Below are 24,907 nucleotides of genomic sequence, written 5' to 3'. Positions count from 1 at the left end.
GAGGACACTTTCACAGATGACACCGTGTTGTGTGGCAGAGCAGTGTTCATCCTGGTTCTCAGTGTGACGCTCTGCTGCCTTCCTGCCATGTGAGAGACAGACTCCTGTGACCTCCTGTGTGGAGGAGAGGTGGAGTGAAGGACAGTAGCTGGTGTGGTGGCCTGGCAGAGTGGACACTGTCCACACTCTGAGCCCATGAGAGGAGGTTGGAATCAGCCAGCTACCGGGCTGTGTGGTGGAGGGCCGGGCAGGGGCCTTGCTGACCCAGATCAGGGAGGCATCCTGGCTCAGCCATTCGCTGTTTCTGTCGCTTTGGGCTGGTGTCATCACAGTGAATCTGTTACCCCATCCATGAAGTGGACATAATGTTTCAGATGATTGGTGACAGGTGCCCCGCATACAGTAGGTGGTTCTCACAGGTAGTGCAATACATGTCAGGAGCCAGAGCGCACTGGGTGGTCACCCTTGAGCTTGTGACAGAATCTCTGAGCCTCGGTTTTCTCTTCTGCAAAACAGAGTTGATGCCCTGTCCCAGGCCCGGGGCTTCCTGGAGACAAGGTGTGCAACATGCGCACCACAGGCACGGCGGCACCTGTGACCTGGCCAATGCTCCCGTCCTGGTGCATCGCTCCAGAGGAGGGCACCTCATGGGCGCCCGTGCCCCAATAGGAGCAGCTGTCACCCCAGAGGGTCGTGAAACCACTGCAACCTGAGGGCACCAGCTGCCTCCACATCAGCAGCTCAGCCCAACGGGACATGTGTCCTGGATCCCCCACCCAGAGTGGCTGGGCCAGCTCTTGCCCAGCCTCATGATGACCGCAGCAAAGGGAAGAGAGCTGTCCCCCCAGATGGACACGGGGCACTCTGGCCATGCTTTAGTGAAGGCTGCAGGGACTTGTTTAAAAGGCAGGGAAAGCAAGTTGTCCTGTGTGCTGTGAGGAGGAAACCCCTTTAACCACCACCCCTCTGCCTGCTCTCCTGCGTGCAGAGGGGCAGGGCCTCTCCAGGGGCACAGGAGGCACCCAGGGAGAGCTTCAGCGACATGGGCGTACCCTTCTGCACGATCCTCCCCTGTCCCACAGTCATCCTAAAGTGTTGCTGGCAGGGGCCTGCCAGTGGGGCTTGGAGGAGGCAACTTACCACTGCAGGTGGACTGGAGCCCCTCAACCCCGCCTTGCATCCTGACAGCCCCTTCTGCTTGGTCTAGTCTGACGCTGAGAAAAAGGGCCAGCCCGGAAGAACGACAGGTTCCAGAGCTCTGACACAAACGTGCCGGGCAGAGAAGGTCACCAGTCTCCTCTGCGCCCATGGGGCAGGCACTAAGGCCCCCCAGCCCATCTAGGTTAGGACCTGTGGTGACAGTGAGTGCTCTGGACCCAGAGGGACACGTCCAAATCAGGGAATGAAGAGGGAGCAGTCAGGGACCAGCGAGAGTGTCAGCGACAACTGGGGCTGTGCGCAGTCCTCTTCCTCCACCGTGTCGGTCTGCAGACGTCGCTGGACTCCACATTGCTGCCAGCGCACCTGAACCCGGGGTGGCTGGAGGGCTCCTGCCTCACCCCCCCCTCTACCCAGCACAGCTCTAGCATCCCGTGCCCAGTGTGCACCCCGGGGTCTCCACGCGCGTCCCACTGGAGGGCAGGAACCACCTTGATCTCCCCTAGATGCCAGTCAGCAAACCTAGAGGACATCCGTCCCGGGACCACGGCGTCAGGCCAGGCTGCCCAGCCTGAGCCCTGCAGTGTCCAGCGGAGCGTACCTGGGACGCAATAGGACGCGGTGCTTACAGCTCAGGCTGAGCTCCTGAGGAGGGCTGGGGAATCTTGCTTGGATCAGAGCACCGTTTGGTGCTTGGGGACATTCTGGTTCTTACCCTCATTCACTCCACAGGTACCGGCTGAGCACCAGTTACAGGGTGGGTGCCGGGTGAGGCAGGAAACAAAGGCCTGCCTCTTGGGGCATCGGGTAGCGAGTGCTGAGGAGAAAAAGGTCACAGATGAGGGGAAAGAGGTCATGTGGGGAGGCTGCCCAGTCTTCTTAGAGGCCGTGGCGACCAGAAGGAGTGTGCAGTATCTGAGGCAGCGGGGGGGCTGAGGACGCACGGCTGAGCCCGGCTCTGCCCACCCCCCTGCAGGTTGCCAATGTGGAGCTCTACTACAAAGCCCTGCAGTTCTATCTGGATTACAAACCCCTGCTCATCAACGACCTGCTGCACGTGCTGGCGCCCCGGCTGGACCCCACGCGGACTGTTGACTTCTTTGCAAAGGTGAGTCGGCCAGAACCCCAGCTCCCGAGAAGGGCATGTTGGGCCACGGTCATCTGAACGGTCTTACCATAACAAACTGTTTTTGAAATTGTTTTGAAATCGATCCCCAGACAATTTAAAGATTAAGTGTGTCAGACTGATTTGAGTTTTAGATCCAGCTTTGCATACCAGCTCTAATGTCCATTGATCAAACTGGCATCTGCTGAGTAACCCAGGCAGCCCTTTCGGCGTGAGCGTGCATAGAACATGGTTGGTTCTAGGTGCCCAGGAGGAGAGCTGGAGCTGGGCTGTCCCCACCAGCCCATCAGTGTGTCCAGGGGCCCCCAGCCCAGTGGTTTCCTGGAGACTTGTCTCAGTGGCCTGCCCCTTCCCCCTATGTCAGGCAGGCCAGTTGCCCCTGGTGAAGCCTTACCTGCGGTCAGTCCAGAGCCACAACAACAAGAGTGTGAATGAGGCGCTCAACCACCTGCTCACAGAAGAGGAGGATTATCAGGTGGGTGTGGGAGAAGGAGCCCCGGCAGGAAGCAGCAGCAGCTCCTCCTGGGCTCCCGGGACCCAGGACGCTGGCCTTGGGTGTTCAGGAGCTGGAGAGGCCCTGTCTGTACTGGCCAGTGTGTCCCCAGCAGGCTACCCTTGCACAGCAGGGGGTGTGAGCCCCAAGGAGTACCATGGGTATATGGCAGCGGCCTTTCTGAGGCTAAGGTGGCAATAACTGCCACTGAGTAATGCCTGGTGCTTGCTCCACCGTATCCCTCACCCAAGGCAAGGCCATGTCTTCCTAGGGGCTGAGAGCGTCTATCGACGCCTATGACAACTTTGACAAGATCACCCTGGCGCAGCGGTTGGAGAAGCACCAGCTGATCGAGTTCAGGCGCATCGCTGCTTATCTGTACAAGGGCAACAACCGGTGGGCCCAGAGTGTGGAGCTCTGCAAGAAGGACCGTCTCTACAAGGTCGGTCCCAGTGCCCTGGCCGCCCCTATATGCTTCTCGATGCTTGGGCTTAGGGGTGGAGGAGGTCACAACTCTACCAGGAGACCTTGTGGTGGGAGCAGGGAGGATGAAATTAGGGGGCAGCGTTTTCAGAACACCGGCTGAGAGGTGGGAGCCGACTGGAGGATCATTATCTATCGTCAACTCACAGCCCTAAGAAGTTATTTGCTTTGAAAAACTTACTTTCATGCAGTTGTCTTTTCCCAGCAGTTATATGTGAGTTTCATTCTCCATAAACACCGCATGGCATCATTTACTTGGCTCCTATTTTGCTTCCTATCAAGATTTGGGGAATTAAAAATACCTAAGTTATAAATCATGTTCAAAATACTTGTTTCCACTCTTTTGAGTGGTGGCTTGGCACCACCCTTGGGTCCAGATCCCGGTCCAGGCATCTGTTAGTCAGGGTGGGCTGCTGGAGAGATCCCAGGCCTGGAAGCCTTTGCCATCACTTTGCCTGGCATCTCCCCAGTGGGGCAAAGCGCAGTTGCACAAGACGGTCCTTGTGCATGGCTGAGCTGATTTCCAAGGGTTCTATGTGCCAGGAGCCCCCGGGAGCCACTCTGCAGGCCATGAGCTGGACCCGAGGGTGTTACTCCCAGAGCTGTCCTCAGCACTCCTGAATACCTTCCCAGGACACTTGACAGCTGCCACCCTTTGCCCAGCACAGGCATCTCCCTCTCATGGTACATTGAGCTAAGACCAGGGCACGTTGAGCTGCTCCCCAAGTTGTCACCTCCAGTTTCGGATTGTTAGATGACATCTCGCCCTTAGTGACAGTGCTTGTGGTCCTTCCTGTGGAGTGGTGACAGGCCCCTATAGAGGAACTAAAAGAAAATGCCACAGAAGATCTGGGACAGCATGTCAAGGTGTTTGGGTGTGGGCCCTAGAAGGTGGCAGTGGGGCTGTGACACCGGAAGGAAGCTGTCCGTGGCTTTTGGCAGGGGGGTAGTGCCAGCTTCCCTGTCCTGCCAGGTACACACCAAGGTCTTGAATCATAGGCTCCTCACAAACGGGGGCAGGCAGAGAGGGAGTGGGCAGAGCCGTGAGCACTGCCAGAGGGGCAGTCCGCTCTCCTCCAACCAGCAATGCCATGCCGAGTGGTGTGCGCCAGGGAGAACCCACGACAAAGCCACAGGCAGAACGTTGGTTGGCACACTTTCCAGCACAGTGGTTCTCAGCTGGGGGTGACTTTGACCCCCCAGAGGACACCTGTTGTCACACCTGAGGGCTCAGTGCTACATCTATTAATAGTAGGTGGAGGCAAGGGTGGTGCTAAAGAGCCCACAGTGCTCACGCCCAGTACCCTGGCAGGAAGGCCCTGAGAGAGTGGGAGGTCACAGCATTGCCAGCCCAGGGATGATGAGTGGTCACCACTGGCTCCTGGCACAGTCATGGAGCAGCACGAAGTGTGCTTTCCAGATTGCAGGGGTGGATGTGACAGCACAGTGGGCTGTCCGCTGTCAGGGGTGACCACCTCGAGGTGTGCTGTCTACCTGGGGAGCCGGCTGAACAGAGGAAGCAGTACCTGGGTCTCCTGAGGAACAGCGGAGCAGGAAGGTGTTAGGACACAGGAAGGGGAGGGCCAGGGGGCCTCCACACAGGTGCACAGACAGGCGGAAGCTGCATGGGCCTCTTAAGCCAAAGGGAAGTCCAGGAGCCTGCAGAGGTGAAGTCATAGGCCAGAAACGGTGGGGCAGGGGGCTGGAGTGACTCCCTGTCAGGAGCTAGCAATGGTTTGGGAGGTGGAGAGACACAGATGCGGCGGAGAGACGCCCTTTGGGTGACACAGCTGGAGTGGTAATGAGAAATGGGAAGGTGTGGGAGAATCCCAGACTCGAGCTTCGTTCCAGGCTCCAGTAGGAGAAGGGCACAGACTGAGAGATCTCCTGTGGGGCTCATTGCATCTGAGTCCTCTAGGAAGCTGCTAGGTTCTGGACACATCCACTTTCTGGTGATGGCAGTTGAGGCTGTGAGAGTTCGTGAGATAGTCCTCAAGGCCTGTGGAGGGAGGGAAGGGATTTTAGGTGCGGGTCGAAGACAAACCAGCTGGCCCAGCTGCAGGACAGAGAGCGGCACACTGGCCTCAGAAGTCTGAGGAGACGGGACCTGGCGCTTTCACTTGAGTGTCCACTGACTTTGATGAAGAAAAAAAAAAGAGAGAGAAAGAGACCTAGTGCCTTTGTGTGAACAGTGTGGGAACAAGGCAAGACTTGAAAACAGAGCAGCAAGCAGGAGAGGATCCTTCCTGGAGGGGGTCAAGGGGCGGGGTGCCAGATGCTGGCCTACAGGGCTTTGGGTGTCATTTCAGTCTCCAGAGAGACCTCAGAGCTTCATGTCGGAGGTGACCGAGTGGGCTCGAGGAGCAGTGACCGCAATGGTGGCCAACAGTTGTCTCTGGGTAGCAGCAGTCACTGTTAGTGGCAACCAGATTGTGTTTGCCACCAGCTGTGCCTCTCATCAGCCGAGTGTACAGAGGCTTGTCGTGGAGGCTGAAGGAGTTGACACAAAAATCACTAATTTACTGATGACACTCCCTGGGTGGGTATGACTTTTTAAATTTGTTTTTAGTCAAAGAAATTCACAAGTATGAAAGTAGTGATGAAGGGTTTTTGAGGGACTTTGTTATGTCAGGAAGAAGGGGCAGATCGCTATTTCTTGAGCACTAGCTGCGTCCCTCATAGCTGCTCCATGTTGATTCTGGAAGGATTGAGCTGGCTGTTAGCCTGAGCGTAGCGACGGTGGCCTTCACAGCAGGCCCTGTGGGCATTGTCACCATCCCTTTATGCCCATGCACTCCCTCTACGTGCCATCAGGCTCTGAGGCTGCAGTCTGTCTCCCAGGGCGTCTGCTCCGTGTGTACCACCTCCCTCTGGGCAGCTCAGCTCTGCAAGGGCCAGCTGCCGAGATCATGCTCGGTGCCCTCCTTAGCCCTCCTGGAGGTGGTGCTTCGTCTACTACAGGGCAGTCGAGGCCCAGGGAACCCTCTTTTGGTGAGGTAAGGGCCTTCATGGAGCTTGGTATTTGCTCTTTTGCCCTTTTGGCCAGAAAGTACCTCGGGTGCTAGATGGCAGGGTGGCCAAGCTGTGCATCTGCCTCGGTTGTAGGACGCCATGCAGCACACTGCAGAGTCCCGGGACGCTGAGCTGGCCGAGAAGTTGCTGCAGTGGTTCCTAGAGGAGGGCGAGCGGGAGTGCTTCGCAGCGTCTCTGTTCACCTGTTATGACCTGCTTCCGCCAGACGTGGTGCTAGAGCTGGCCTGGAGGCACAGCCTGCTGGACCTGGCCATGCCCTACTTCATCCAGGTGATGCGGGAGTACCTTAGCAAAGTAAGTACCTGCCCTGCTGTGGCTCCCTGGCCTCTGGCTGTGACTGGCCCTGTGGGGGCCCGCTGCTGGTGGGAGAGGCCTCTTGCCTTCAGGCTTGAATGGTTTTCTGCCCAACATTAATCTCTTCTAGAAAATCGCTATGGGGGGAGCTGCGCCCCCACAGCAGTTCTTCCACACTCTGCAGGCCACGTACCTCTCAGCTCCAGCTATTGGCCAGCAGAGGAGCACTTACTAGGAATGGTAACACTTGTTTAAGCCTTTAACACCTTGACAAGGAAGACAGTCCCCTCTACCTGTAGACACTGGAGTTCGTGTCCAAAGCTGACAGGTAAAGGGGGGCCTCTAACCCACATCTCCCATACTCGTGTCTTAGCACATCGCTTCTGCCACTCCAGATGTCACTTGGTGTCCCTAGTGTCCCACTCTGGCTTTCCTTGCAGGTTGATGAGCTGTTAAATGAGATGGCAGTGTCTGATTTTAACTCCCTTATGTCAAAGCCCTAGTGACTGTCTGGGGCCTAGCTGTCACCACTGTCCAGAAACACATGTCGTCTGGTCTGATTTCTTTCTGACCAAAAATCAGAAAGAAAGCCATCTTTCTTTTCTACAGAAAGCCATCACTCAGCAGTGCCTACCTGCCCATCTAGCCTTACACCTAACCTTCTTCCAGCTAGATGGAGACCCCCCCAGTGCCAAGAAGCCCCCAGCTGAGTCTTCTTTCAGTGTGCAGGAAAGTGAGAGGCCTCCCAGGCGCTTAGGGAAGAAATAGGAAGTACAGTGGCGGTAGGGATGTCCGGGGCTGCCAGCTTTGGCCTGCACAGGCTTGCTCTGCCTACTGCCTGCAGAGCCTCCTGGGAGTTGCCCAGGCCCTGGCAAGGGCTGTCCCAGGGCTGTCCCAGGCCATCCCCCTGCTGCAGGAGGAGGGACCACTAGGGTGCATCCTGGCCCCATCCACACACACATGGGAGTGGGAGGGCCATTCCAGGGGACTAGGGAGGGGCCGCCCTGGCCACGTGGCCTGAGCTGCATGCTGCTGGAGGACATGGGCTGACTGAATTTGCGAGGGTCCGTGATTCCTCAGCCATGTGGACCACAGCTCCCTACAGAAGGTATCTCTGCTTTGTGGAGCTTGTCCATGGAAACTGCTTTATCCACAATGGCCTGCTTTTCCCATCCTGAAGTTGTCTTAACCTGGAACCAGTCTGTTCTGAGCCCCTGCATAAAGAGGAAGAATGTGGCTTGAATCTCTTCCTGTTGTTGAGGTCCATGGGTTAACGTAAGAGGAACTTTGGCCACTTAGACCTTCATTGCTGCAGGGGCTAGGCCCCCAGCGACTTGAGGGAGCATGCTCCCTCTCTGGCAAATGACAGAGGTCATCTTGGCAGCCATGTCACCCTGGTCATCACTGTGGCCACACAGCTAAGCCAGGGAGGTACAGTGTGCTTGGGCCATATTGGAAGGACCCTGCCCCCTGGCCTGGGGTCCCCAGATACCTTCCCTAGTCCTGGAAGGCAGGAGCTCCCCCGGTGCCTCCCTCAATCCTGCCCCATGTACCTCCACCAGCACCCAACCAGGTGCCCCCCATGGTAGGGAAGGAGGGTTCTCACGAGGGGTTTCTCAGTAGTGGTGGGGTGTGGGTTGTTGGCTTGGGCTGGGGCCCACAGACTAGGCACTGCTATGAGGTGGACGGGCTCAGGCAAGAAGGCCACAGCCTCTTTCTGACTGGAGATCCTGGTCCTGGGCCTCTTGACTTACCTGCAAAACTCAAAGGCCATCCCTCTGAGAACCCTCCGCCTTCCAAAGCTCTCCCAGTAGAGCCGGCTGAAGGCAGACAGGACAGGCTGTGAGAGAATGGCTGTCCTGCTCCTTCCTCACCTCAGCGTGGGTCCCATGGCAGGGAGAGGCGTGCACGGGACTGGTGTCAGAGCTGTCTCAGCTAGGTTTCTGGCACCTGGCTGGTCTCTCCTAGACCCGATTGCACATGGGGCGTGTAATTATTTCTTCTTTCTTATGCAAGTGCTTGTTTGGGAGTCCCAGTCACCTCCGCTAGCACAGTGCTGTCCACCCTATGTCCTCCATGGCACCACCGCACTGTTCTCCATCTGTCTGTGCCAGCCTGTGGGCACTGCACAGGGCAGCACACGGTGAAGCCTCGAGGAAGGGCCGTGTGCAGCTTGTCCTCAGATGGCTGTCAGCCCCTGCCTCTCAAGTGGTACATCCTCTGTGCCAGGTGGAGGGTCCCAGGTGTCAGGAGACTAGTCTCCTTAAGAGGGTGGGCAGCCTGGACTGGCTAGAAGCAGGAACCACTATATTGTCTTGGCGGTGTCCCTGTGTCCAGAGGACGTCGCCCTGTGAGCCATGCCGCGCTCACAGCCTAGTCACAGTCCCCTGCTCCCATGCACCTGGCGGCCGAATGCCCACTCAGAAAGGAGTGGGCTGGAACAGCAGCTGGGGTCGTCAGGGCCCAACCCAGCACTCCCATCTCCTGGTTACAGAGCCTTCGCCTTGTGGCCTGAGGCAGTGGTCACTGCTGCTGCAGGCCCCCGTGTGCCTGGCCTCAGCTCTAACCCTCCTGGAGGCTGTGGGCTTACCTACCAAGTTCACCTCCAGGCCCAGACTGCAGATAGCCTGCCAGTCGGGCACTCACGTGCTCTTGCCTCTTTGCAGGTGGACAGACTGGACGCCTCAGAGAGTCTACGCAAGCAAGAGGAGCATGTGGTAGAGCCCACCCCTCTCCTGTTTGGTAGGTGGCTTCCTATAGCCTGTCCCTTGTCCCCTCGGGAGGGGAGGCAATTCATACCGCCCTGCCCTGGCTGGGCTTCAGATCGGGGCGGGAATGGACAGGGGAGGGGATGAAGGCCAATGATGATGACTGCTAGGTGTAGAGAGGGTGGTTGGTCTAAGAACGTTGTAAAAGTCATTGCCACTGTCCTCCCTGCTCTTGAGGGCAGTTGCCTTCTGGTGGGAGTGTTCCTGCCTGTTCCGTGTGCCTGGCAACTGTCCCATTGTGAGCTGCTGCTGTGTGCCGCCCTGCTTGGCCCCTGACAGTAAGGCTGTTGTTGGCTTTGTACTTGAGAGCCTGCCTGAATGGCCTGGTCATTGAGCAGACGGATCGTTTGGTGTCCACTGCACAGAGAGGCTGTTGGGTCCTGGAGTGTGTTTGTGGGACTAACACAGGCCTGAGGATGTAGTGTGAGCTCGCAGCACGTGAGTCTCCCACCAACTGTGTGCTCCTCTGGGGTTTCTGTGCCCACCCACCATTAATGTCAATCTGGTTTTTTTAGATTTTGATGGGCATGAGTGAGACCCAGCCAGTTAAGCTAAGTAAGTTTCCCACTTGGGGACAAGCTTACCCTCTAGCTTGGGCACCTTCTGGGCCTGGCCCCACAACAGCAGCTCCCACACTCCTTGCCTCCAGGCACCTGCTCTCCGTGCCTCCTCAGTCTCTGGGTGGTCTGGGCTGGCCTACAGCCCTGCTCCTTGGGCCCCTGGCCACTCGGGGGCAGCAGGAGCCCTGCTCACCCTCAGCTTCTCCCTCTGCAGGCCAGCAGCTGATGCTGACAGCAGGCCCTGTTACCAGCCCAGCCCCTGCCGGCTTCCCCTATGGCTATGCCACTGCTCCCGCCTTCACCAAGCCTCCCACGTACAGCTTCAGCGTGTAGTTGGGTGTTCAGTGGGAACACTCCCTCTACTGAGTTGTTAACTTCTCCAAGGAACATGTCATCCCAGAAGCAGAGGACCTTGATGAAAGGCGGAGACACCTGGATGTTATTTATTTTTGCTGGGGCCCAACAATGGCAGCCACTGAGCCATCCCAGAACATGGAGAGGTCAAGGTAGCCCCTGACTACCCAAGAAGACCAGCCAGGTCAAGTCACCAGACAGGGATGTCAACTTGAGTCTCCAGACCCTCTGGTTGGAGCGAGGCATCCTGGGAGTTCTTGTCTACAAGGGGTCTCCGGCGCTTGGGGGGATGGGCCCCCTCTCTTCATTCGGCACTGGCAGAGCTGCCTCCTCCAGCTCATTTTGCAGACACAATTGAACAGACCATCTAACCTGGCTCTGGGCCTCCTGCCGATCATGAATATTAAAGTCAGTTTATCAAGGCAACGCTTCCCTGCTTGGTGCTGGTGTGGGTAGGAGGGGACAGGAGATTTGCTGGGACCGGCACCTCTGGGGGCGGGGGACCTGCGTCCGCCCAGAAAAGCTGCCCAGGGGGACACAGCCAGGGTCGATTTGGGTTTTTTTCCCCATCGTGTGCACGGCAAGGAGCTGTAAATCCTGCAAGGGGAGTGGTAACCGCTCTGCCCGTCTGTGTGGGAAGCCCAAACCCTCAGACAGAGGATGGGGCTAGTGCACGTGTCTCCACGCCCATCTCCGGGGACCCTGCCGCTCGAGGCAGACGCGTGGACGCCGAGCCCGCTCCTTCCCGCTCCTTCCCGCTCCCGGCTCGCTCGTGCCGGGCCGACTTACCAGGAGACAGCACTTTGACCCACAGCTCCGGGCCGGCGCGGGGCTGCCTTCCAAGGACCCGCCCCCAGCCCCGCCGCAGGCGGTTGTCAGGAGACAGGGTTCGGCCATTGGCTAGGCTGCCGTCCCCGCCCCGGCCTCAGTTTCCCGGCCGACGAGGGGCGGGGCGGGGGCGGGGCCCTACTCGGACCACGCGGGGCGGAGCCCGGGAGCTGACGCAGCCGCCCCGCCCCCGGACATAACCGGCCGCCGCCACCGCCTCCGCGGACAGCGCCGAGCGCCGGAGGCTCGGACCCGTGGCCGATGCCGGGTGCCCCGCCTCCCGCTTCCCGCCTCCCCGCTATGGCCGCGCCCCGCACTCTGGCGGCCGCTGCGCCCGCACCCGGCAAGGCCAAGCTGACGCACCCTGGGAAGGCCATCCTGGCAGGTGAGCCCCTCGGGGACGCGGACCCCTGCCCACCCGCCCCACCGTCTCCGCCGCGCTTCCGGGCGGCCCGGGCCGCCAAGGCCCCGCCCCACTTCCGGGTCGGGCCGGGGGCGCGGCCCTGGTCCCCAGCTGGCTCGCGGGACTTGGTCCTGCGTGTCGCCCCTCCGTGCCTCGCCGGGACAACGGGGGTGGGGCGTGGGGACCTGGCAGGACAAAGTCCGGGGCGGGGGAGGGACCTGGGAGGCGGCGAGCGGGGCGGGCGGGCGGCAGGGGTCTCAGGGCCCGGGGCCCTGGTCTCCGCAGGCGGCCTGGCGGGCGGCATCGAAATTTGCATCACCTTCCCCACCGAGTACGTGAAGACCCAGCTGCAGCTGGACGAACGCTCGCACCCGCCGCGCTACCGGGGCATTGGTGAGCAGAGGGCGACGGCGGGGCGCTCCGGGGTCGGGCTCCGGGGGCCTCGGGGGTCGCTGACCGCCTCCTCCCCCAGGGGATTGCGTGCGGCAGACGGTCCGCAGCCATGGCGTCCTGGGCCTTTACCGAGGCCTCAGCTCCCTCCTCTACGGCTCCATCCCCAAGGCGGCTGTCAGGTGAGGTGGACTCGGGGAGGGGGCGACCTTGGGAGGGGGCACGGGCGGCAGCCCCTCTCACCCCACTGCCTCCGGCCCCAAGGTTCGGGATGTTCGAGTTCCTCAGCAATCACATGCGGGATGCCCAGGGACGGCTGGACAGCTCGCGCGGGCTGCTGTGCGGCCTGGGCGCCGGTGTGGCTGAGGCAGTGGTGGTCGTGTGCCCTATGGAGACCGTCAAGGTTGGGAAGTTCCCTGCAGGGGACAAAGCATGCAGAGGGGAGCTGGTGTGGTGGGGGCTGGGTGGTGCTGTGCCCCATGGAGGCGTCCATGTGGGGAGTCAGCAGGAGAGGGGCAGGGTGTGCATGGGGCTCTGCCTGGGGGGGCTGGGCTGTCCCCAAGGCAGTGGAAAGGTGGTAAGTTTTCTAAAAGCACTTTTGTACATAGAAGACATAATGCATATTTGCTGCCCAAGCTGTGGGCGGCACCAGTAAACAATTGCACAGGCTCCTTAATGAGGCAGGCACTCCTGTTTCCTGGGCTTCAGGTCCCATCGTGGCCTTGGGGGGCCCTGTTTGCAGGTGAAGAGCTGCATCTCCAACCCTAGACTGACCTTGGTGGGCTCTGGGCCTGCAAGCCAGGGGCCAAGTGTGCCCTTGTCATGGCACCCTAGGAGCCAGTTCCTTTGTTTCCATCTCTCTCAGGTGAAGTTCATTCATGACCAGACCTCCCCCAACCCCAAATACAGAGGATTCTTCCACGGGGTCAGGGAGATTGTGCGGGAGCAAGGTGAGCCCCTTGGCCTTCCTCCGTGGGGTCTGAGACCTCAGCCAGGATGGAAAGAACCTGCACTTCCCCTTCCTGCCTTGGCGCTCGCTCCTGCATGAAGTTTCCCCCAAGCCCCCAGCTGGAGCCTATGTGCAAGTGTAACCCCATGCATGCCTACTGTCCCTAGGGCTGAAGGGGACATACCAGGGCCTCACAGCCACCGTGTTAAAGCAGGGATCCAACCAGGCCATTCGCTTCTTCGTCATGACCTCCCTACGCAACTGGTATCGAGGTGCGTGCGTCTCTGCCCAAAGACCCCATCTCCAAACACTTTGGAGCCTTCCTGCCAAGGTGCCCCCCCCAGCCCCCTCCCTCATAGGCCCTGGTCCATGCTCCTCCCCAATGCTCAGAGCTGGCCCCTTTACCTTCCTCTCACCCTGTCCTCATCCAGGGGACAACCCCAACAAGCCCATGAACCCGCTGGTCACTGGCGTGTTTGGAGTTATCGCGGGTGCAGCCAGTGTCTTCGGGAACACTCCTTTGGACGTGATCAAGACCCGAATGCAGGTGGGGTGGGGCCAGGAAGGGGGAGGGGTACTTGGGACAAGGGCTGGCTGCTGAGTCCTGTGGCGTGCTGGTGTTTTGCAGGGTCTGGAGGCGCACAAATACCGAAACACTTGGGACTGCGGCTTGCAGATCCTAAGGAAGGAGGGGCTCAAAGCGTGAGTGTGGAAGGGGCGGAGCTGTTGTCTCCATGCCAGGCCCTCCCTGGGTTTCTCCCTGGGCCTCACCCCAAACCCCCTGCCAGCCCCAGGCCATCCCTTAGGGAGTCCTTACCTGTAGGCCCCAGTTTTTGCCCCTCCAACATTGGGACACTCTCTCTCCCCTCTGCCCCCCGCCCATGCCGTCCAGGGCTATTGTCCTTCCTCTGCCTCCTCACCTCCCTCTTTCTCCCACCCCACCCAGATTCTACAAGGGCACTGTGCCTCGCCTGGGCCGGGTCTGCCTGGACGTAGCCATCGTGTTCATCATCTATGACGAGGTGGTGAAGCTGCTCAACAGAGTGTGGCAGACAGACTGAGCCGCTCAGCTCCGCGTGGGGCTGTGCCCGGCGCCTCCACACCAGTCCCCTCCCCCTCTTCTCTCAATTCCACTGCAGTTGTGCCAAAAGGTCCCTTTGCTCTCTGTGGCCTGGGCCTGTCCCTTGTGGCCATTGAGTCCATTTGTCCCATAATACTGTGTGTCCCTTGTGGTCCCTGTGACACCCCCAGTGTCCGTGTGTCCAGCCGAGGCTGGGTGTCCCTCTGGCCTGTGAATCTGTGCCCACTTGTCCATGTGCTTACTCATGAGCCACGTGCCTGTGTTTCATGTTCTGTGTCATGTGACCCTGTACCCTGCATCCCGGGGTGCCCATGTGGCCTGGGTCCACAGCCCTGTAGTCATGGCTCGGTCCCAGCCCGGTGCCTTCCACTCTGGGCAGCAGGGGCACCCGCCCCAGCCTACCACAGCTGCCTCCGGGCTTCAGCCTGGCCTCGCCGCATTCCAGGGGCTGCATGCCCCCCTGCTTCTCCTGCCACTGGCCTTAACTGGTCCTTGGGCCCTCCCTCCGCCTGGGACAGGGTAGCACCCGCCACTCTCAGGACCACCCTCCCAAGGCAGAATAAACCGGATCCTGTCACAGTCTCCTGTCCCTGTGTGGGCCCATCTGTGGGTGGGCAGTGATGGCCACTCCTCTCTGAAGGTCAGGACCACCTCTCACCTGAGGATACCGGACAGCTGGCCAGCTGATGGGTGAGCCAGATGTAGCCACAGTGTCAGCCCCTCCAAGAGGCCTGGCACCAGGCAAGGAACATCTGGGCCCCATCCAGACCTGGCCTGGGGCCTGTGGCCAAGATCCTGGAGGTAATGTCCTCAGGGTCACCTGGAAGGCAGCACAGAGTGGGGAGCTGCCCCATACTGCTGGTTGGGCCTGGGAGACAATTCTCCTGCGCTCTTGTCTGTGCCTCAGCCTGTGGCTAGACCCATCTTCCTCCCTCCTGGTTTTCTGTGAAATGGTCTGCTTGACGGGAAGTGCTTTGTGGGACGTCCAGTTTCTGGTCCCCCTGAGGCTCTGAGCAGGGCTCCTTCCTCACTACCCAGGCTGGGACGCAGCTGCCCTGGGGCAAGAGCGGGTGGAGCTGCCTGACTAGAGCCTAGGGCCATCTGATCCCACAGCCTTGAACCTCAGTAGAAGGTGTCCCACTTGCTGGAATTCCAGGAGCCAGATATAGATGGAGCCCTGCAGAGTATGGCGTCCACAGAGCCCTGAACTGGCAGATCCCCAGGTTCCCTTCCCCCACCACAGATCAGGAGCTGGGAATCACAACCCATGAGCCAAGTAGAGGTGATACGAGAGGACAAACAGGATGAACTGGAACCCCTGGCCGTGGAGGCAGAAGGCACCTTCCTGTCCAGGTGACTCCATGGGAAAAAGTCATGCAAGGGTTTGGCTCAGACTGGAAAATAACTTGCTAATAGGAGGACTTCCAGTAGGAAAGTCCCATTCCTGGAGCTGCTCCTTTTGGGGGAGTGCCCCACCCAGCAATTTCATAGCACTGGGATCCCTGGAGTCTAGGGGTACAAAGGGTTTGGGGCAGATCTGAGAGCCAAATGTGGGTGTGGGGAGCAAGGGGAACACAGGGTTTTGAAGGAGCGGGATGTGCTCTTGGTGTTTACAGGACATCTGCCAATCTTTGTCATGATGGAGGAGAAAGAGCTCAGCAGTAAAGCTGATCTGTCCGCAGGGGCCAAGGGCTGTCTGTACACATACACACCAGGGTGTGTAGGAAACCTGGAGGGCCACCAGAGCTGGAGCCTCGGCCCTAGGCCACCAGCTCAGCCTCAGAAGCTTTGCTGTGGGGATGAAAGCAGGTGGTGCACAGTGCAGGCCCACGGCACAGACCACTGAGGCTAGAGGGGTGCAGAGGCCCCCTGGCACTGCCCTCCAGACAAGCATTTGGGCAGTAGAGGGGACAGAACCCTGGCTTCCCATTTGTTCACTGTGTGAACTTGGGCAAGTCACCTAACCTCAATTTCCTAATCTGTGATATGGGGTGACAGGAACCCATCCCAGTGGGTTATGAGGATGAAATGACATTCCCTGTCACGTGCTTAGAACAATGCTAAACACAGAGCAAGCCCGCATATATGGTAGGTTTTTCTTTGGGTAATTTGCAGTCTCCCAGGGTTCCAGGTATTTCCTAGAGCAGGCAAAGCCTGGCAGCTGGGCCCTGAGGGGACTCATTTCTTCCCCTACACTGACCTCCAGGGATGACATCCACTCTGCACACCAGCACTGCAGAGGAAGGAACGGAGGCTGCCCTTGGTGAGAGCAAGGCATGGGGGCCTCTACCCAGGAGCAATCTTTTCCCCCATTTCACTCTCCCTAGAAATGGCAGGGACTCTGCCATAGCTCCAGGGTCCCCTCTTGTGCTGCACAGCACAATGTGGGCAGTGATTAAGTAGCCCAACCAGGAAAGTTGGTTGAGCTGGGTCTGATTCCCCCGGGGCTGTGAGCACAGAGTTGCCACCTGCCCTGTTGGGACACCCCCTATTCACATGTTGCCTGAAACAGGTAGCCGCAGTTCTCAGAGCTGAGACCTGAGGGAAGGGCGGCAGGTAGGGAGGGATGGCCTGCATGCAGGAAAGAGCTTGCAGTGTCTGGGCTGAAGGCCAACCAGGCTGGAGGGAAGTGAGCAGATGGAGAACAGCTAGAGAGGCAGGTAGGGGCCTGGAGGGAACCCAGCTGCATTTAACCCAGACCTTGAAGGCTGCAGACAGGAGGCCAATGGCAGGGAGCGGTGGAGGCACAGCCACTGGAAGTAGAACCATTGCCTGCCCTTGTGACAACAGGGGCAAAAGGGCAGAGATGTGCACAGACCTTCAGGTAATCGGGAAGCAGAACAGACTCGACTTTCAGCTTGGTCGTAAGCCAGTGTGAGGGAGGAGGTAGCTGTGTCTATCAGGAGAGAGGAGCTGAGGACTGTGACGACCCCAGGGCACCGTATTCAGCCCACAGAACCTCTGCCAGGCTCGGCCACAGCCAGCATCCAGCCTCAGGCAGCCTTCGCTATTGGCACAGCCTCCAGCCTGGGATCACGGAATGTGCCCTGGAGGGTCAATGACCTCAGAAGCGAGGGTGGGGTGGTGGCCGCTTCTGGGGCAGGGCTTGGCCAACATCCAGCCCTGTCCTTACTGCTGTGTGGCTGAGGATGCCCTCGTCCCTCTAGGCAAAGACCTCAGTCTCCCACCCCAACTTCTTGAACCTTTCCTTCACTGGGCGACAGTACTACATGGGTGTCCCTTGGGTTTTCCCATGTCCTTGTGTAGGTGGTGAATGTCAATCAGAGCTTAGTACACACACACACACACAGTCACTCCTGACAAATGGTCTGCCTCCTTTTAGCCAACAAAGAATATTGTTTTTTGGGGTCGTGCCTTCAGCCTTCATAGCAAACAGCCTCAGTTGAGGATGTCAGTGTATTTTCCTCTCAGACTTTCCGCTTCCTGTGTACTTTCACACACTCACTGGTTGGGGTCTTTGGTAAGGCACAGAAAACCGGGGGTCTAAGGAGCTCCTGCCTCCTCAAGATCTGGGAACAGGGAGGGGGCGCACCAGGACCAGGATGGAGATGCAGGCACAGTGGAGAACTGGCTTCAGAGGACCATGGGAAGACCACAGAGAGCACTCAGGGTCCATAGCCTAGGCTAACAACGTGGGTGACCCATGGAAAACATGGTGGCCCCTGGTGTGGCCTTGTAGTTCCCCTCCTCCCACGCCCACCTGGCAAATGTCCCTGAGAACAACCTCCCCTCTGGTCCGGTCCAGCCAGGGCCTGACCCCTGGCCTTCCACAACTGTTCTCACTTTTGTTTCCTGGGCCTGGCCAGCCACAGCCACCTCCCACTTAATCCTCCATTGGCCACAGGGGTGTCATCTCCTGAAGTGACCTCAAGGGATCACCATGCCACCCCCTCTGCTCTTAACCATTGCTCAGGTGCCTACAAGTGGCCTGTTGCCCAAACTCTGGCCTTGGGCAGTTTTCTCACCCTGACCGGGTTGGGGCCACTGAAGCTCTCTGAGCAGCCTGCCTGGCAGCCCCACACAGGCTGACTGCACCCGAGTCCCCTCCTCCGCCCCGCTGCCAAAGACCTGCAAGGCAGCCCTGCTCTCAGCGCCTAGGAGGCTCCCCCAGGGCTGTCATGTGATGGGGAGAAGGTAAATCAACCGCCCGGGATTGTGACCCGGGGGCTTATCCTGCGGGTTGGATCAGGTCACGGGAGGGGCTGTCTGCCAGAGTCGCGAGGAGGGTCGCCCCTCACGGTCACTTATTTGTGCCCTGGGCCAGCTGCTAAAGACCACAGACTATCAGGGCCTCTCAGCACCCGGCCTTGGAGGTCCGGAGGCCGGGGTCTGTGGGCGAGGGAGGAACCGGGAAGCTTTCGGGGCCCATTTCTGAAGAAGGAGGCGGGTTTCCCCGGGGACACGGGACGCGTTCTCCGAGCCCGGTTTGTGCGGGGAGGAGCAGAAGGCGCCCACACCCGCTCCCGGAAGTCGGGGCGGCGCGCTCTGATGACGTCACCTGCGCGCTCGGGCCTCGCATGAGCAGGCTGGGCTGTCGAGCTCCTGGCTGTCACCGCCTCCAGCCCCCGGTCCTCAGATTTCACCGCCAGTGCCTTGATCTAGTGTGCAGCGCCCCAACAGTCAGCCGCTCCCCAAGTCACTGATGTCACCTGCCCCGACGCTGGCGCTGCCGAGGGCCCCGATCCCCGCCCCCACCTGGAGATGCCTGTTTCCAAGGCTGACTTCTCCTCTGCCCGCTCCTGACCCCCAGGCCCCTGCGCACCGCCGTTCCTTCTCGAACACTTTTCCTCACCTTTACCCTGTAATTCGCAATGTCTTTCGGGCTCTGCCTGACTTATGTGCGGGTAGGAAACGTTCCCCTGTCGGCACACGGCCCCTTTCCTGTGTTCTCAGACCCAACCTCCCAGAGGGCAGAGCCGGGTCCAGTAGCTCATACCCGTGCCCCTCCCCAGGGATGGAGCTAGAGAGACGCTGGTCATTGCCAAGTGAAGGAAGGAAGGACTTTCGACTGTCTTTTCCTCCCCTTGCAGCTTTTGCTCCAATGTCCCCAGTCTCAGCCATGGGAAAGGAGACAGGGTCGGGATTAGGCCAAGAGGTTTCCATCAGCCTCTTCACTGCTACCCCCGCCCCATTTTGCCTGTCTGGCCAGCTCCAGTTCAGCCACCTGTTGCCACCCATGGACTCATGTAAGGTACAGGGCCTTTCCTCATCCCGGTGGAGGAGGAGACCAGGGAAACCCTGTGGTTCAAGGTCACGCCTCTGAGTCCCCCGACTGGGGAGCCTATCATTTGCAACCCAGGAAGAGAAGTGGGGGCTGGGTGGATGTCCCTACAGAAAGTAGCAGTGAGCAAAGGCTGCACAACTGCACAGTGGCGCCTTCTGCAGAGACATTTCCTCCTCTCAGCCAGCCCCATTTCTCAGATGGGAAAGTCCAGACAGAAACAAAGGACTTATCTGGGAGATATAGAGGCCCAGGCCAGCACTACTCCACCCTGCCCGACCTAGTGGGTGGTAGCTGGAGATAAGTGGTGGTGGAGGCAGCTCTGTCAGCTAGTGGATCAAAGAACATGCCCCTGAGGGGTACATACCCTGGGAAGGGACCCCAAGGGAAAGACGGAGGGTCTGTAAGAGGTGGTTCCTTGCTGATCACTGTAATCTCTCGCTCGCTCACTCTCTCTCTCTGTCTCTCTCTCTCTGTCTCTCTCTCTCTCTCTGTCTCTCTCTCTCTCTCTCTCACACACACACACACACACACACACACACACACACACACGAGTCCGTGACCTAGTTACTGACCATGTGTGTTGGGGAGGGGTGTGTGCCTTACTGAAGAACCCAAACTCAGTGAGGAGGGTGACCCCCAGGGCCACAAGGGTGGAGTGGGGAGAGGGACGTGTCCTTCATTCTGCTGGCCAAGAGAAGGGAAGGGTGACCCAGAGGAGGGGCAGAGCCATCTCTGATCTCCATGGAAGGCTGGCAAGGTTTGCAAAGGCTGGAGCCAAGAATTGGACTCCATTCACACCTGGTGGGCCGGGTTCACGCCTCAGCGTCGCCGACCAACTATGGTGTCCATTCCTCTCTCTGGTCCTCAGGACCCGGCTTGTCCTGGTGACAGCCAGAGAAACAGAGACCAGCCCCAGGGCCTAGACTGCAGAGGTCCCGTGTTTGCCTGCCCTGCTGAGATGTCCACTGCCCGCGTTCCCTGCTGACAATTGAGCGGCCAAAGCAGATTAACCCGGTGCTAATCCCCTCTAATGGCTTCAGAATCCCCAGCGCCGAGCAGCTAAGCCGGCCTTTCTCCGCGGCCGTGGCCGGCCTCCCGGCGGCTTCAGCCCCGCATCGGCGCGATGTTATCTCAGCCCCGCCAGGCCGCGGGTCCGCGCTAATCCCCGGCTCTCGCTTTCTTCCCGGTCCCGCTGGAGATCGGGCCGATTGGGGTTTGATTACGGCCGCTATCGAGGGTCTCTTTGTGCGATCGGCCCTAAATCCCCTAATTCCGTGATAAAGGAGGTATTAGCGGGCGTTCGCTGCAGAGAAAGGCACCGCGATGAAAGAAAGCAATCAGGGGAATCCTGATGGCCTCGCCTGCTGCCGGCTGGGGAGGAAGTCGGGGAAAGGGGCTGGAGTGGGGGGTGGAAAAAGAGGGAGCAAACGGGCCTCCACCGAGCTGAGGACATCCTAAGCACCCCCTCCTTTCTGCTCCCCACTTCTATCCTGAGTCTGCCTTTCCCAGCCCAGAGCTGCACCCAGGAACCCTCCCCACCTCCACCTTGGCTGCCATCTTAGCTGGATGTTGAGGGACCACACACACTCCACTTCTCTCTAGCCCAGTGACCTAACCCCCAAACCTGCCCTGGACTTCGCTAGGCCTGCCTTTCAGTCCTGGCATCTGACTGTCCAAAGCCAATCTTAGGACTCTTCCACGTGCCCGTTCTTCCATGGCCCCTGATACTCTCCCAGTCCCTCCCGTGCCACCCCTACCCCTCCATTTTGGCACTGACCTGCTTTGACCAGTCCTGGAAGCAGCCAGACCTGCTCTTCAGTCTGGGAAACAAGTGATGGCAGCCAGGAGCGACTGGGATTGTCAGGAAGCCTGTACAGGTGAAGGAAGCCTGAGACTTCCAGTGAAGGCAGGTGGGATGAGCTGGGAGGGCCCCTCTGCCAAGGCCACACTGAGCCCCAGGGTAGCTGAGAAGGGCCAGGCTGGCTGTGAGCTGTGCTCCTTGGAAGAGCTGACCTGGAGCCTGGGCAGCTGGAGAGAGGAGGCAGAGATCCAATGCGGCAGATGGATGGAGGTGGCAGAATCCAGGGGCTGGAGGACCACGGAGATGGCCAGTTGATCTTCTTATCCTAAGAGTTTGAAGCAGAGGAATGATTGGATGTGTGTTTGTGGAGATCACTGCCTCTGTGCCAGACTCAATTTAGAGAGGGGATCAGGTAGGGAAATGGCTGGGAATGGGATGGAAAGCCATGATGGGGGCGCAGGTGGCAGGCACCTTCAGCTGGCACTGAGAAGGGGGCAGTGCAGAAGGTCAGACACGGGCAATAGAACTGATGAGATTTAGGGGTGGGGAGTAAGGAGAGTGTCAAGCGCTACTTGTGGGTTTGAGGCTTGGGCAGCTCTGGGGCAGGTGAGCAGAGCCCACCATCCCTTGCGGAATCGAACTGGCAACCTTGTGGTTGAGAGCCCACTGGCCGATGTGGGAATCGAACCGGCAGCCTTTGGAGTTAGGAGCATGGAGCTCTAACCACCTGAGCCACCTGGCCGGCTATGTATTTTTTTTTTTATCACACTTCTATCATACTGTAGAAGTTCATTTTTACGAACTTGCTAAGCAGACAAAATTAATTTCTGTTGAAAAGCACAGCAGTGGTTTCCTCTTGTGGGTGGAGTGGGGATGGTGATTATCTGAGAAGCATGAGGAAACTTTCTGGGGTAATAAAAATATTCTACACCTTGATAGGTGTTTGGATTGCACAGGTGTATACATCTGTCAAAACCCATGAAATGGTACATTCAAGATTTGTATAATTCTCTGTATGCAAATTTTACCTTAAAAATGCAAATATAAAGCTCTAGTTAATGATATTCATGCTGAAGTGTTTAGGGGTAAGGTGATGTCTATAACTTACTTTGGAACATAAAAACTCAGATGGACTGATGGATGAATGCATACATATGTGACAAAGCAAAATGTTAATCCAAGAATCTAAATAGTGAGGACGTGGATATTCACTGTACAATCCTTTCAGAGTTTCTGAATGTTTGAAATGTTTCATAAAGAAATATTGGGAAAAATATGACAAACCAAACAGCCAATTTAAAAATGAGCAAAGGATTTGAATACTCAGTTCTTCAAAGAAGATACACAAATGGCCAATATGCACAGGAAAAGATGCTCAACATCACTAATCATTAGGGAAACGCAATTCAAAACCATGAGATACCACTTCACATTCATTAGGATGACAATATATATTTTAAAAAGAAAATAACAAATGTTGGCAAGGATGTAGGGAAATTGGAACCCTGGTGCTTTGCTGGTGAGAATGTAAGATGGTGCTGCCATTATGGAAAACAGTTTGGTGGTTTCTCAAATAGCTAAACATAGAATTAGTATGTGATCTAGCCATTCCACCTTTAGGTGTGTACCCAAAAGAATTGAAAGCAGAGACTCAAGCAGATATTAGACACCCACAATCACAGCAGCACTATTTACAATAGTCAGTGGAAACAACACAAATGTTCACTGATGGATGAATTACTTTTAAAATGTGGTAGATGCATTCAACTGAATTCAGACTGTCAGGCAGTAAGGGTAGGAGGAAATAGGTTGTTATTGTTTAATTAGTATAGAATTTCTGTTTGGGATAATGGAAAAGTTCTGGAAATGATAGTGATGATGGTTACACACATTGTGATGCCACTGAATTTTACACCTGAAAATGGTTAAAATAGTAATTTCTATGCTACGTATATTTCACCATATTAAAAACAAAAATAATAAAAGAGTAAAAGTCCAAAGTCACCAGACCCAATGGACAATCACAATCCATTGCTCAATTTACAGCCAGTTCTCAGGCCCAGATCTCATCTACTGAAGTCTCCTTCCCGTGAAGAAGGATCCAGCAACACAATGGAAAACATTTATAGGAGTGATGCCCCCTTCTGCAAAGGGACATATATCAATTTACTCAGGTAACTGTATACTGGAGAAAGGGAAAACCCAGATCATTTTAGAGCTGTGTGATACAGGCTACACATGAACACCGATGCCTGGGACCCAAATTGCCACCTTAGTCTCCCTATTAGAGACAGGTATAGAGAGGCTGGGGAATAAATGGAGTGCTGGCCTAATTCCATCTCACAGTGGGCCCATGGGGTTCATATCGTATCCACTAATTATTTCCCCAGTTTCTGAATATATGATTGGACTATACATATTTAGCATTCAGCAGAACTCCACAGTGATTTCTGATCTTTACAGTAAGACCTATGTTGTGAGAGCTCCTGTATTGCCCCCTACAAAGATTTAAAAAAGAAATGCTGTCTCCTAGGAAGAATAGCAGAGGTGAATGTCATGGTTAAAGACTTAAAGGATGTAGGGTGGTGGTCTCTAGCAAATCTCAACTTAATCATTAATCTGGCTCCTGCAAAAACCAGATGGAGCACACAACACCCCTTCCTGCTAACACACTCAACAAACTTGAAATAGAAGGGAATTTCTTCAACCTAATAAAGGGTATCTATAAAAAAAAATCCACAGTTAACATCATACATAATGATGAAGACTGAATCCTTTCCCTCCAAGATCAGGAGCAATATGAGAATGCCCACTTTCACCACTTCTGTTAAACATTGTATTTGAGGTTCTAGCCAGGGCAATTAGGCAAGAAAAATGAAGTAGAAGGCACTCAGATTGTAAAGAAGTAAAGATCTTTATTCATGACATGATCTGGTATATAGAAAATCTTACAGAATCTAAACACAAAACTATTAGAATTAATAAACAGGTCCAGCAGGTTGCAGGATACAAGACTGATGTTCAAAAATCAATTGTATTTCTATACACTTGCAATGAACAATCTGAAAATTAAGGTAAGATAACCAGTCTATTTACAATAACATCAAAAAGAAAAAAAATTATTGCTAAGTTTAACCAAAGTGAAAAACCTATACTCTGAAAATTACAAAATATAAATGAAATAAATTAAAGATCTAAATAAATGGAAGACATCCCATGTTCATGGATTAGAAAAGTTAATGTTGTTAAGACGACAGTAATCTCCAAGTTGATCTACAGATTCAGTGCAATCACTATGAAAATTCTAGCTTGTCTCTGCAGCAATTGATAAATTGGTCCTAAAATTCATAGGGAAATTCAAGAAAACCAGAATAGCCAAACCAATGTTGGAAAAGAACAAAGTTGGAGAGCTCACGCTTCCCAGTCTCAAAACTGACTGCAAGGCTACAGTAATCAAGAGTGTGCTACTGCCATAAGGATAGACATATATGTCAATAGAGCAGAGTTCAGAATCCAGAAATAAGTCCTCTTATATATGGACAATTGATTTTCAACAGGGGTGCAAATATAATACAATAAGGGAAAGAATAATCTTTACAACAAATGAGGCTGGGACAACTGGACCGCCATATGCAAAAGAATGAAATTGGACCCTTACATCATATATGAAAATTAACTCAAAATGTATTAATGTAAGAGTTAAAAATATAAAACTTATAGTTTTATAAAATTGAAACATTGGGGCAAATCTTCATGACCTTTGACTTGGTAATGGTTCCTTAGATATAACCCCAAAAGCACAAGCAACCAAAGGAAAAAAATTAATTTGACTTATTTAAAAATTTTGTTCTAATAAACACAAGAAAGTGAAAAACAACCCATAGAATTGGAGAAAATATTTGTACATTATATATCTGATAAGGACTTGTATCTTGACTCTA

The 24,907-nt window shown here is 56.1% G+C and overlaps 2 protein-coding genes across 5 annotated transcripts in view; both read left to right on the top strand.

The window, feature by feature from the left end:
- Nucleotides 1-10,693, top strand: part of CLTCL1 (clathrin heavy chain like 1) — an 85,603-nt gene extending 74,910 nt beyond the window's left edge. The window contains exons 27-33 of one of the 4 annotated variants that reach the window (XM_081037867.1): nucleotides 2,135-2,266; nucleotides 2,649-2,759; nucleotides 3,049-3,219; nucleotides 6,366-6,587; nucleotides 9,254-9,329; nucleotides 9,871-9,910; nucleotides 10,300-10,693. In XM_081037867.1, coding sequence (XP_080893993.1) covers nucleotides 2,135-2,266; nucleotides 2,649-2,759; nucleotides 3,049-3,219; nucleotides 6,366-6,587; nucleotides 9,254-9,329; nucleotides 9,871-9,890 — 732 coding nt within the window. In that variant the 3' untranslated portion in view covers nucleotides 9,891-9,910; nucleotides 10,300-10,693. Of the gene's footprint in view, nucleotides 1-2,134; nucleotides 2,267-2,648; nucleotides 2,760-3,048; nucleotides 3,220-6,365; nucleotides 6,588-9,253; nucleotides 9,330-9,870; nucleotides 9,911-10,129 lie in introns of all 4 variants that reach the window. The other 3 variants (XM_081037866.1, XM_081037865.1, XM_081037868.1) reach the window with 3 other exon arrangements.
- Nucleotides 10,686-14,502, top strand: SLC25A1 (solute carrier family 25 member 1). Its single transcript, XM_081037869.1, has 9 exons — nucleotides 10,686-11,482; nucleotides 11,786-11,893; nucleotides 11,973-12,072; nucleotides 12,155-12,293; nucleotides 12,756-12,840; nucleotides 13,007-13,111; nucleotides 13,271-13,386; nucleotides 13,468-13,541; nucleotides 13,786-14,502. The coding sequence occupies exons 1-9, from the start codon at nucleotides 11,359-11,361 to the stop codon at nucleotides 13,898-13,900; spliced, it is 966 nt and encodes a 321-aa protein (XP_080893995.1). The 5' UTR covers nucleotides 10,686-11,358; the 3' UTR covers nucleotides 13,901-14,502.
- The last annotated feature ends 10,405 nt before the right edge of the window (nucleotides 14,503-24,907 follow it).

Source organism: Rhinolophus hipposideros, assembly GCF_964194185.1.
Source record: "Rhinolophus hipposideros genome assembly, chromosome: 24".
NCBI classification, from domain to species: Eukaryota; Metazoa; Chordata; class Mammalia; order Chiroptera; family Rhinolophidae; genus Rhinolophus; species Rhinolophus hipposideros.
Note: the sequence above shows the minus strand (reverse complement) of the source record. Positions and strands in the feature narration are given on the sequence as shown.

Coding starts and splice junctions, on each gene's coding strand:
- SLC25A1 (XM_081037869.1), top strand. CDS start 11,359: ATGCCGGGTGCCCCGCCTCCCGCTTCCCGCCTCCCCGCTATGGCCGCG. Junction 11,483..11,785: donor TGGGAAGGCCATCCTGGCAG/GTGAGCCCCTCG, acceptor TGGTCTCCGCAG/GCGGCCTGGCGGGCGGCATC. Junction 13,542..13,785: donor AGGAAGGAGGGGCTCAAAGC/GTGAGTGTGGAA, acceptor CACCCCACCCAG/ATTCTACAAGGGCACTGTGC.